The 12,513-nt window shown below is 55.8% G+C and overlaps 4 protein-coding genes across 4 annotated transcripts in view; 2 read left to right on the forward strand and 2 right to left on the reverse strand.

The window, feature by feature from the left end:
* Nucleotides 1-227: 227 nt before the first annotated feature.
* Nucleotides 228-1,091, reverse strand: VDBG_06561 (predicted protein; the record flags this gene model as incomplete). Its single annotated transcript, XM_003002953.1, has 1 exon — nucleotides 228-1,091. One exon carries the CDS (start codon nucleotides 1,089-1,091, stop codon nucleotides 228-230), a length of 864 nt encoding a protein of 287 aa, XP_003002999.1.
* A 668-nt stretch (nucleotides 1,092-1,759) lies between these two features.
* Nucleotides 1,760-2,400, reverse strand: VDBG_06562 (conserved hypothetical protein; the record flags this gene model as incomplete). The annotated part of the gene is made up of 2 exons (XM_003002954.1): nucleotides 1,760-1,917; nucleotides 1,998-2,400. The coding sequence occupies 2 exons, from the start codon at nucleotides 2,398-2,400 to the stop codon at nucleotides 1,760-1,762; spliced, it is 561 nt and encodes a 186-aa protein (XP_003003000.1).
* Nucleotides 2,401-5,634: 3,234 nt separating this feature from the next.
* VDBG_06563 (conserved hypothetical protein) lies at nucleotides 5,635-6,285 on the forward strand (the record flags this gene model as incomplete). The annotated part of the gene is made up of 2 exons (XM_003002955.1): nucleotides 5,635-5,749; nucleotides 5,978-6,285. The coding sequence occupies 2 exons, from the start codon at nucleotides 5,635-5,637 to the stop codon at nucleotides 6,283-6,285; spliced, it is 423 nt and encodes a 140-aa protein (XP_003003001.1).
* Nucleotides 6,286-11,700: 5,415 nt separating this feature from the next.
* The window catches only part of VDBG_06564 (conserved hypothetical protein), a gene marked incomplete at both ends in the record, with an annotated part of 1,130 nt that continues 317 nt past the window's right edge, over nucleotides 11,701-12,513 (forward strand). The window contains one exon of the mRNA XM_003002956.1: nucleotides 11,701-12,484. Within this exon, the coding sequence (XP_003003002.1) occupies nucleotides 11,701-12,484 (784 nt within the window). The remainder of the gene's footprint in view (nucleotides 12,485-12,513) is intronic.

Below are 12,513 nucleotides of genomic sequence, written 5' to 3' on the forward strand. Positions count from 1 at the left end.
TGCGAAGCTCTCAAAGTGACTTTTCCTCAGGCCAGAATGACTTCAAAGTGCGTAGGAGACTTTTCAAATTGTAAATGCGCTCATCAACTTCATTGTAGTTCGTATTCTGCGTCGCCAAAATCCTGTTCGAGCCATCCTGAAGGCTGTGTTCCGATGCAAAGCTCATCCATCATATGTCTCAAGTCGCAGACCCACTATACGGACTGGTTCACCAAGTGTCGATCCGATCAGTCAAATCTAACCGCAGGCTCGACCAATAACTGGAACCCGAGACTTGTAGGCACTACGTTTGCTGGTCTTTCTACAGTACTTGCAGAGTGCAGATCAGTCCTTGCTGACATCAAGTCACCAGCTTCGCCGTTGAGAGTTCTGGCCCTAGGCTTCTCTGCCTCTCGGAAGCGGACTCCATCATTGAAGACGCGGATCCGTCCAGCAGACAGCAGACAAAGCCTCTCCAACCAGACAGTCGGAACACCCCCATCGAAACAAACTCTTCTCAAGCTGGATTGTCGAGAAATGCCCTCCAGCCAGGACGGCTGTGAGTAAGCCTCTGAAGTAAGTTCCGCGTTTTCGCCGTTTAAACTGCCATCTCGTTGCGCCCGCTCCTCCATCGCTATAGCTTCCTCGAGTTCTTGACGAAATTCGTTCTTGTTGAGCTCCAGGTCGAGATGCTCAATGTTGCAGCTGCGCTTTAGGATATCGCCCAGGAATCTACTCCACAGGGGCGAGGTCATGTCGCGGTGTGCGCTCCCAACAATGAGTGAGATGCGGAGGATGCGCTCCCAACGTAGGTGTCCATGGCATATGAGGCTGATGCGTGAATTGAGATGGTGTTGCTCGTGTACAATCAGTTCGGTAAATGCGAAGGGACTCATTTCCGAGTGCATCTTCTTGCAGGTGGACATAATCGCAGGCAGAGAGGGCGTTTCGTGGGATGACGGTCTGAAAAGAACTTCAGGATATTCTGTTGGGCTCAGATTTTCAAAGTCTATGTCCTCGCGGCACATGATGCATAACCTCTGAATCTTCTCGCGGATCTCTCCTGGTAGTCGAAAGAAGGGCGATTGGCTTTGGGCGTGCATGGTTGCCATTGTGCGTTGATCTGTGTACCTTCCAATCGAGTCAAGCGGTGATGTCGAGATGGCAGCCTCAGCGTAGAACATGGTCACCACCCCTGAGGTTTTATGTTCCTGAGAGGTCCAAACCGCGTTGGCTGCCTCTTCCCATTCTCGGCTGCATCTTTCGGTCATGCCCAGCATGCGGAATACACTGTCGAATGTGACCGTCCGTGGTATTTAGGTGCTTGGGGCCACTGTTGCCTAAAATACTACATGTCATTTGATGTACCCCTGAATATGCAGCCCGATCCTAAGCTTGCCGTCGACTGCCGCTATGCTTTATTGAGCCCTGCATGTCAGATGTCAGGGAGCCTAGAAGTCAGCCTACCCCTGGGCAGCCAGTAACAAATGGGCGTCAACAGAGATTTGGTCAAGTGCAGCACTGATCTGTGACAGCAGTGCTGCATATCTATTGTCAATTCAAATGCAATGAGGAAAAGCAGACTGGCGAACTACATGGCTTGGCTTTCTAACACTTACTGAGGTTTACGAGTACCTCGATTGCGTCTGTAGGTAGCGCGACAGAACATCACGGGGCACAAAAGCTGACATGCTCATAGCTAGACGGCCCTCTTATGAATCAGAATAGAAAGAATTGGGTCAGATATTTATTGATGATACCATACCAGGGACGTGAAACCCTAGTTGATATCCTTGCTCAAGACAAGAGTGCCAAAGACATCAGCAATCTCAGCCAGGGCAACCTTCACAAGCTGCGCAGCATCCACGCCGGGAATGTCCCTATCACCGACAGCGTCCTCGGCGACGATGACGTCCCAGCCCCTCTTGCGCACCCTGCCTAGCCGTTGTCGAGACGCAGACGTGAGCCTGCAATGTGTCAGTAACGTTCCCCGTCGAGCTGCCATCTCGTTGCTAGACTCACCATGTAACCGACGAGTACAATCTTCTTCTTGCCGGACTTCTCCAGAATCTCCTGCAGGTTGGTGTCGGCGAATGAACCGGGGTGGTGCTTCGTCACAACAGCTCGCCATCCTTGGGCGCGAGCTCGTCGAAGATCTCGGCGAGCTTTCGTGCCCTGGGTGAAAGAGAAGGGGGCGCCGGCGGGCGTCTCGTGAAACGACGTGGACGAATGGGCGCGATGGGCGCGTTGGCGGCGCGGTACTTCAAGCAGGGAAGAGATGTTGGGGCGCGACGCCTCAATGTTGGAAATCTTGAGCTTGCCCTCGGCGTATTCGCCCTGGGCGTCGATGATGACGAGGACACTGTCCTGGGTGGAGGCCGTAGACGGCGGCACGCCGAGCATGGAGCGGAATGAGGACATGTTGAACGTTTCTTGACACAGGCAATGCTCGATTGTATGTTATTTAATGAACAGCAATCCTTCAAATCACGGCGCTCCCTCGAGTTTATATCACTACAGCGGCGTCGTTCGTTTTCGGACTTAGCTGGTAGATGACCCGATGCTACCCCGCAAGCCCCTCCATGGTCGGCGATGAGGTGCTTGTCGAGGTGACGCGCCACATGCACATATTGGAGGCGTTTCTCCATGTCGGCATGCTCAGTCATCATAGGATTGGTTCGTGACAATGGAGGGAATTCCGCTAATGTCACGCTTCGGTAGTGGGCAAGTCGATGGCAGTTCGCACCATTCCTAAACAGGCCTCATAACCCGAGCTCTGCGTCAACCTCCAGGGCCCCTCTGCGTATCGTTAGCAAAAACCTCCTTACCAACTCGGCAGTCAAGCTTTGAAATACACCCGCGAAAGGTTCCTTGTGCCAGATGCTTACCGAGCGCACGGGTCGGCAGAGGCCCAAGGATTCCGGTGTTCGGGCCATGTCTTTGACTAAGGATGCCTCACTGACTTGCCCTGTTCTGGCAAGGCTCCAGGGCGTTGCCTCTTCCGAGTACAGGTGGAAGACAGTAGAATAACTTATAAGGCTGAATTAAGATCTCGAAATGCTGTACCGGGTCCCTGATAACGTTGTCTCTTTCGAAATAGCTAACCAATCCCATGGTCCCGAACATGTGAAGGTATCTTCCGGGTGTCAAGCCATCAACGTCCTAGCACGGTCTTCGAATCATATCATACATTTTTCAGCCATCGGCAGCCTGACTCCAAAAGCAGAAAGCGCTGCAGTTGGCTATGCCTAAGCACCCGTAGACGCTTAGCCTATCCCACGCCTGTTGTATGCCGCGTGTCTGCCATTGAGTCGGTCGTGGTCCGCGCCGGCCTGCGGTAACGCAATGCGAACATCAGGCCACTCATCCGTGGATGGACGCTTCTCGACTACGACATGCCAACCGCGAAGCCGATAGCAGCCGCAATCACAAGCCCCCAAACGACGGGGCCAGCATCTGGCGCGTCGTTTTTCTGGACGACCGTGATTGGAGTTGCGTCGACCACACGGTCGACCCAGCCGAAACTCCTTTCTGCCGAGTTGGAACACCCATATATTACTGGTTCCTGTAGAAGAATCTGATTTGATGCACATTCGACTGAAGACTCAAATGGGGAGCAAACATGAGATTCGAATAGGCGGCTCATTTCATCATGATGACAACCCCAGAGGGTCGAATCAAGAGTACCACTACCACAGTCGGCCTTGGATCCAAGCAGGGGCCCAGAAACTTGACCCAGGGCCGTTGACACTGCTTTCAAACACATAGTATCCGGGCATACTGAACTGGTAGATAGTATGCTTCTGTTCATTGTGGCGCCCCCGCCCAGCGAATGGCAGGCGACTCGAACGCCGGTGTCAATGCTGAATGGCGTTTCTGCCAGCTGCTGGTAAAGTCTGCGCACCCAGCGATAGTCGACTCCAATGTCTTTTCCTCCTTTGCTTGTTGGACAACTGGATATAGGACCTCGTTAGTCGCCCTGTTCAATGCCCAAGGTTGCGAAACCAGACTCGAAGGCCATCCGGACACCCTAGGGGGGGTACGGGCCGGTCGGAATGCTCCGCGGGACTATAAGCTGAAGCTGCTGCAGTGTGTCCTGTTTCTCCGAAAACTGTCGAGGCTAAGCTTTGGCGTGGGCGAGCGATTGTCGAGGCTATCCACGATGGACATGCCCCGCGATACTGCGAAAACGAAAACGTGGCTCAGGGAAGAACCATTTGCCCGGATGAAGAAAGAAAGAGGCAGGACTGCCTTTGTGCGGAAAAGGCGGCAAGTAGAGGCAGACGCGCGATGTACACACTTGACTGGACGGGTCTCCTTCGAGGTGGTCAGATCGTGGTCAGCACTACCTGAGCTACGACCTACCTGAGCCCAGGTACTTATGTCGGGAGGGCCTCATTCTGCAGCGTTGAGCCGAGGAAGGCGGGTGCGCCAAGAAGCGGCACAGCAGCGAGCAACGAGGGGCTGAAGCTGAGGTTTCGCCAAAAAAAAAATCCTTCAGCTAGGACCAACTGTTCCCCGAGCGACGATGCACAAAACACACGGAAAAAAGACTGTTCTCGTGTAATTGAAGCCAGACGGACCACTTTGGCAGTGATCCAGGCCTCGGTGAAAAAGGCTGGCAATCTTTCACCGAGCGGATCAGGCAAGGCGAGGACAGACCGAGCGACGTCTCCAAGGAGGCATAATTGCAGCTTCGACACGCCCACCTCCCCACGAACTGGACGCTCACGATCTCCAGGAACCGGGTCACATCGAGGCCAAGCTCGGCAATCGCTCAGGCTGTTGATACTGCTGCTGCGCGTGCGGCAGAGATCGCGCCCCCAAGGGGGATCGTCGGCAGACACCGATATCAAGTTTCACTAGCCCCGCGAAAGCCTTCAAGAAAAAGTGAGGCAAAGCACCTTTGATTCGAAGATCCCCAGGAGAGAGGGGGAGGCGGGCAGAAGAAAATCGTCACTTGTCACGGCGAGACCCTGAAAATCCAAACGATGCCGTGGCCAGCTTCACATGCGAAACCCCGTTCAGCAGACCCTGAGCACCAGCCACGCACCCTAGGTTTCCTCTGTCACCAGCCCCACTCCTCCCACCGTCTCTCCACGGCAATGACGTTGTTCCTTCACGCATCGAGGCACCGCCCTCCATCGAGATGGTGAAGCATCCCTCATCCCTGAGCGCCCCCCCAGCAGCAGCAACGAACAATCTGCCCGGCCGTGACGTTCCAGAACGCATCATGATGAAACCAAGCCACGAGTCCAGCAGGGAAGCGAACGGCCACACCAGCCTGAGGAGTGGCTGACGTCTTCTCGCAGCTCGCGCACCTTCCACGTTCAGGTTTCCTGACCCCCAAACGCACCAATCACATCGCATGCCCCGCCACCAGTATGACGTCGGATCGGCGGCGCGCATCAGCCACACCTCGTCAGCGGCCCAGACACATGGTCGGCGGGCGTGATGGACGAGATGCAAACCTGGCAGGCAGCCGGTCGAGCCAGTTCAGATAAAGAGATGCTTCGTCGCCGTGTTACGGTCGGAATGTCGTCCTGCTAATTCTAGCATCCGACAGAAGCAACATCAAACAACAGCTACAACACCCATCCACCACGAAACCCTCCACGCCAACTACCAAACAGACACACATACAAACACATCAAAATGGAGTGGTCCAAGCAGACATACAACTCTCAGTACGAGAAGTGGGTGCCCTGGGCAGAGGATCTCTACCTGAGGTGGTTCACCAAGGACAACAAGACATCATATGCCGCTAAGCGTAAGCCACAACCCCCGTCCCCCTCCCCTTGACTTATGACTCCCGGACCCCTGGCTAATATCAACCATCAGAGAACCTCGACAAGACCAAGGTCACCGGCATCTCCCAGGTCGACACCCTGCAGGACGGCGTGCACGGCCTCGTCGCCGGCCAGGTCGGCCAAGGCGGTCTCCTCCAGCCGTCGGCGATCTCGTCTCCAAGGAGGGCGTCAACCGTGCCGAGCGCCAGGCAGGGACGATAAGGGCAACTACGCCGACAGCAGCATTCCCGGCGCCGGCGTCGCCAACAGCGCGGCTACAGACCTCGTCGACGGCCGCAAGGCCGTCGGCGGTGGCCTCCCCAGCGGCGTCAAGGGTGCTGGCGGTTACGTCGGCGGCCTCTTCGGCGGCGGCAAGAAGCGGAGGAGGAGCAGCAGCAGCAGCAGAAGAAGTAGAGAGGGTTCCCACCTGATGAAACCCCACGACTGTTATCATGAGCGCAAATGTTTGAGCGTTTGCTGTGGTGCTCATTTCCCATGGTTTGGCGCTTTGGATTAGATCTAGTTTCCAACAATAATACCCCTCGGTGTCTTTTTTCCCCCCAAACACATCATGAGATGTCCCCAAACTTGCCATTGTCCTGAGCTCAACGTGCCAACGCTGGCAGAAACAGGATGAGTACGTGCAACAGCGTAAATGATGACGCCAACCAGTGCAAAGGCCGACTCCGCGCGGTGTGTCTGGGATGTTGCAACCTATGTCCTCGGTCGTTGAACTCTGACACGCTACACAACGTACGGCACAAACCATACCCGCGTCAAATGCACTATAGCAAGGCGACAAAACGGCGCTCCTTGACCGGGTTCTCCGGGTTCAGGCACCGACTCAGGCACCGACTCCGTTGGGCTAGGAGGACCATGCCGGAACGGATGCGAGTGTCAGTACCAATCGCTGTCGTGACACCAGCACATATTAAGATGTATGTATGTATAGAGTTTGAGACATGCGTGTCGCAAGCGGTGTGGACCTTGGTGCCTTAAACTTCGGAGCGTCTATCTGGTAGGCGTGGTTGTACACGTGTGATTGTCAAGTGGCAGGGCAGCACGTCTGCCAGGTGAAGGACAAGCCAAACAAAAGTTCAACAGCGAAGACGATAGAGAGTCCTTGCATTTTCCAAGTATGGACCGCTGTTGATGAAGCACACAGCTGGCGTCAATAAAACTGCCCGGTTCTCAGTTCATCGACAATGCCACTTGCCATCCAATGGAGCACAGACCAAACAGGCCACCGAGGTTGGCGGCATCAATTGCTACGCTGCAAACCTTCAGTCACCTCCAGAGAATAGGGATCCACACCGCTGTCAAGGATCCAGGTCAAACTCAAGCCCTATAACGCATTCAATAGTAGAGCAAGACGTGTTGGCTGCGATCGAGATCGGAGCATGGATCGGAGCCTTTCACACGCAGGCGGCTCTGTGCCCTGCTTGGAGGAGATTTAGCTCCAATAAATCCCACGCGCGCTCCTACTGTGCTGCTAGGAACGGACGCTTGCGACAGGGTGAGACGCCGACCCTCAACTGCGCACGAGCCATATGCGATTTTGCGATCTTTTCCTTGATGGCAAAGTCGCAAAGCAGGTTTTTGATGGAGAGTGAAAAGGACCGACAACGGATGCCAGCCTGATAAGCGGCACTTCCATGCTTCCAGTGGGGATGGTGCAGTGACTACAACCAGGACAGTTGATTACCTAGCCGATTTACCTTCTTGCTGACGCGTGCAGCCACGGGTTCGTGAACCTATTCGCGGCTTGGGCTCCCGGCACACAGACATGTTGACCTTTGCCTCCCTGGACGTCTACCGATATATATGCTCTTTTTAACTCTGAACCACACATACGCAGCAAGGCTGGCAACGACGCCTAAGCCGTGGGGAAGACTTGGTCACCCTGTCAAATTGCCTCACCCAGCTACCTACACAACGGACAAGGAGCTTGATTCAGCTTGTTTGACCGCGCCAACGGACGGTCTAGGGAGTAACGCCGCTCTTATCGTGCACCTGCGAACCTGGGGAGGGTGTGATCGTGAAAAGCCACGCGGTAAGTACCAGGTAAGTAATGTGAGCCATGGAGTGGGACGCAGTCGCTCTGAAGCATCGAAACATGGGTTGCTCAATGCTACAAGATGCATGACCTAGATTCTCGGCCCAGTGGTGGCTTCTTCGGGGGATAAGGCCGGCAGCTTAGGCGTGTCCTCGTGCCACCCTGATCGATTATTGCAAGCCTAACCGTCGAGAAAACTTGTAAACCCCAAACAAACCAACGATCCAATTTTGGGCCGCTATAGGAGTGGGATATTAGCCCCCAAATGCTTGGCCCGGTAAATGTAGCGCCCATCTGATGTCGAGGTTGAGTCTTTTCTGTGCTCTAAACCTTGCGGGACGCACACAAACGCTCCGAGATCTGTTGTACCGCCGCGGCGCGCTAGGAACCCTAGCCGCTAGAGTGGTGGAGAATGGAAACTAATCCCCCAAGGATGGCCTGACGTTTAGAAGCGTACCAGTATAGTCATGAATGGATATCACCATCGCTCCAATGGAAACTCTAACAACGCTTGATGATTGAGCGTGCGCTGACTGACGACGTTGATGCAACGTGACGGAGAGCGTCAGTAACACATCGCCTTGCAAGAAGCTTTGCCAATACTTCTGGAAGTCTCAAGTCGTGGACCTCCGTCAGCCTGTCATTGTCGAAGTGGGGTCTCATCCCCGATGCCGAAATGTACAGTAGAGGCCAGGGGAAGCTTCCCCTAGTGGTTGGCTTCCGATGATGTGGCTCGCTAATTATGCATTGAGTTACCGATGATGCTTCTCGGTTGGATAGGCAAACCTTTGGGGACTCGAACAGACCAGTCAAGCATTGTATCATTCGCAAGTATTGCTGACGAGGCCTAGACCTGGCGTCTATGGAGGGGTTACACACAGCCTAGAGAAGATCAGGAGGAGGGGTAACCTGTACCTTCTCGTGCCGGGATTGGATCCACCATTGACTCCATGAGTCGGCTGAAGCGGTCTGCCTGCAGCTGGCGGAAAACACGACGTTGGGCGAGCTGTGCCACCACGCTGCTTTGCGAAAGGATAGAGTTGCATTTCACTCTGCATCTGCAGCCTTGTCAACAGCTGGCGAGGGGTCCCTGGGCGATTGAGATGGTGTCAGTCGGCCAAGGGGAGCCCACGTTTGGCCCCATCAAGCCAATGGTAGCATCGAAATTCGAGTGCTGCGCTGTTGACGCTTCCTACGCGAACTTGTAAACAGATCGCCGCTGCAGGTTTCCTTTGCTGTCCTTAGGTCTGGAGATCAAAATGACGGCGGTCAGAACTGTGATGAGAAACATGTAAGACAACGAAAAGCCAACAGTAAAAGAACGACCGATGCCGCTCCCGGCGGTGTGGCACACAACATGCGTTCACCCGCTCGCGTCCACCTGGGAAGCAAGCCTGGTGGCTGTTGGTTGCTGGCTGACGATGGTCACCGCCAGGGGCTCTGTTTCGACGACCAAATTTCAATTGCCGTCAATTCGCTGCCAGTGGTAATGTGGGCGGATGAGCAGCGCCGCAGGTCACACTATTGGTCGCGATCTCGTGCGTTGTGTCTCATCGGCGTCTGCCTCTCGAGGGTGTCGAGCTGTGATGCAGTGCAGCGAATCGTCCCTCAATACCACCCTCTGTCGCAATGGGATGAAGCAACCAGGGTCGTTCCTTGAAAGAAAGCATGGACGTCGGTGATAAGAAGGGCACATATGGGCCACTGCCTTGGAACGGCTTGAACCAATGCTTGCAACTCTGGACCGAATATGATGACTTCTTTCGTCACAAAGCGATGGATGGGTCGGTCGAACGGGCAGGAGATTGACCCAATGCCAGGTGGGATGGTCCAACGTGTCATGGTGCTTGTGTGATGACAGAATTGAGGCTTTTGCTGCATAGTTGGCCGAGATTTTGCCAACTGCCCAGACATTGCCGCCGCGTCTTGTCAGTGGCAACATCAACGGATGGGAAGAGGTGTGGGCCAGCCGGGCCGGCTATCGTCTTCCCGTGTCGTACGCAGGGACATAGGGCGACAGCGAACGCTAGGCCATCGGGATGCTGGCAGAGCAGACGGCAACAAGCGTCGGCATGGGCGATGTCCCCGACGGTTCTTTTTTTTGGAGGGGGGGGGGCCGTCATTTTCGTCCCCGAGAGAGCAAGGCTAGCGATTCGGCGTTCCATACGAGAAGAGTACGGGGGGACAAAGAACGGAAAAGGGACTCGAGGGCGTACAATACGAACGCATTGGCAGCGGGACATGGTGATGGGCGGGACAATCATGAAGAAAAAGGGTCCCCTATGACAGCATTCTGGAGTCGACAACTGGAGACAGCACAAGATCAGCAGCGGATCTCTGAAAATCCCCGGCGCCAGCAATCGGGGGCCTTTTACATCAGCATGGGTCGGTCAATTGGCTGGGACACGGTGGGCTCGCTCTTCGGCGTCGTCCGTTCCGACCAATCAACAGGTGCTTGCTACTGCCCTGTTAAACCAGCCGAGCCTGCCCTGTCATGCCGGCTTAGCGCACCTGCTCTTGCTCAGCTGAGAAGAGGGAGCCAAGCACACCAACGCACAGGGAACCAGCGTTGAGGGAATTGGAATTGGGGATGGAGAGCAGGAAGGGAGGAGCAAGAGAGCGTGTGGGAAAGGGAAGGACGGAGCATGGATGAACTCGGGCTAAGCCGCTTCAGGGTGCCTCTCTATCGTGCTTGCCTTTGCCTTTAGGGCTCTCCATCATGATCTAGCGGTTACTACCCTATCAGAGGTGTAAAGCCCGGATCCCATAGCGCCTGCCCTGCCGGAAACTGAACTGGGGAGGGGAAGGAGGGAAGAAGGGGGGGGGGGGCAGGAGGGGCTGTTGGTGACCTAGTGGGCAGCAGGACAGGGCAGCTGTGATGCATCCATCACCCGCGCTCATCCCACTCCGTCACCCATGCAACCTAACCTAACGCCCTGGTTAGTGCATCCATGTTGTCCTGGTCGCCAGCTTGTTAGGTTACGGCCGGCTCCCGCTAGCTGACCTGACCTGACGACCTGAGGGGGGTGGGAGGGGCTTTGGATGGTGAGGTGCTTGGTGCTTGGTGCTTGGTGCTTGGTGCTGCCGCCGGTTGCTGCGTGCTTGGCTTTGCTTTTCTCAGATCATTCTCCATCTCCATCCTGGCCTGGTCTTATTTACTGATGTCGTGCCCACCTCTCCCTCGTCTCGCACCTCCTCCGATCCGCCCCTTCATTTTCTTCCACCCACTCAATCTTGGGATAGAGCCTGGGCAAGACTCTCTCCTTGACCGCCCAATCCACCTTATCGTTGTCCTCCCACGACCACCCTCGCGGTATCGTTTCACTACGACCCGCGCTTACTCAATAGGGCCTCTCACAGACCCCAATCTCCTTGCTATCCGAAGGTGTTTACCCGCCACCAGCAGGCATAGCGCTGCTTTAACGCGACCGCGATTCGGATCACTTGTGCACCGTGGTATCCGCGCCTTGTCACCATCACCTTGGCCGTTGTTGTAGGAGACAGGTTGTTGGGGGCAAAACAGTGCACCAGAAAAGGCACCCGAAAGAAGGAGTGGCATCCACCTCGTCCACGCACGGACTGCCGCCAACACCAACACGAACAAAACCCCTCTGCCTCTGCCTGACGACTTGAGCAACCCTGGCTTCAACTGCTGTGCCTCCCTGGTTTCGCATCACCTCCTAGCCATTCGGTTCGGCCGGTTCTTACTGTCCGCCGACCCGCATTCTTCGCCTCACAACCCCTCGCGAGGCCTCTCTCTAGCTCCCTCTCTCCGAGTTGTGGAGCAAATCACTCCTGACAGTTGCGCCTCATCAACCATCGGTGCTGGCGAGAAATCACTCTTCTGCTGCCTGACGGCACTCGCGATCCAACATCATGTTGGAACCCCATTCGCATAGGCGTCCTCTGGATTCATCCTCCGTCTACAGTCATTCACGCTCTCGAACGACTTCGTCCAACACCTTCCCAGTCCAACAACCCACGCCAATGCATCTGCATCAGCCATATGGGCAGCCGCATCAGCAGTCTTTCACCCGACGTTCTCCCTCGGTCAACACCTTTTCGACCACATCGACGGTCCCGCCCCCGGCCGCCTACCGTACTTCTCCCACCAACGACCTGCGCCGATCAACATCATCCCGCTCTGGCGGCGCTCCTGCCCAGGCAACGGGCTACGTTGCCCTTCTCCGAAAGCAAAAGGCCACCGTCTGGTGCGACCGGTCGCAGTATGAGGATCCTCGCCTCCTAGCCGCGCAACGTGCCGCGAAGCTGCGCGCCAATATGGAGATGGTTGGTGGTCAGCGCACTGCTTCGGGCTCGTCTGGCCCTAGTGGCCGCACCACTACCGGTATCAGCGCGACCGGCAAGGTTGCTGCGAAGATCCGCCACCACGGCAAGCCCGGTGTTGTTGGATATGCTCCAGGCGAAAACCACATTGGCGTCGGCGGTGTTCCCATGCGTCTCAGCGCCACCGAAGTCGAGGCCGAGAGCAGCGACGACGACGATGCGGCGGCGGCTGCCGCGTCACGGCTGCACCACCGCAGAACGGGAAGTAGTGGGCGCAGTAGCACAGCCAGCCGACGTGGACTCACGTATCGCACTTCGGGTGCCAGCAACGGGCCTAAGTGGAGTCCCGGCGACACACCTGAGAGGACTGGCAGTATTGTCGAGGAGCGACCGGGAGGGAAT

Source organism: Verticillium alfalfae, genomic scaffold (assembly GCF_000150825.1).
Source record: "Verticillium alfalfae VaMs.102 supercont1.8 genomic scaffold, whole genome shotgun sequence".
Lineage (NCBI taxonomy): Eukaryota > Fungi > Ascomycota > Sordariomycetes > Glomerellales > Plectosphaerellaceae > Verticillium > Verticillium alfalfae.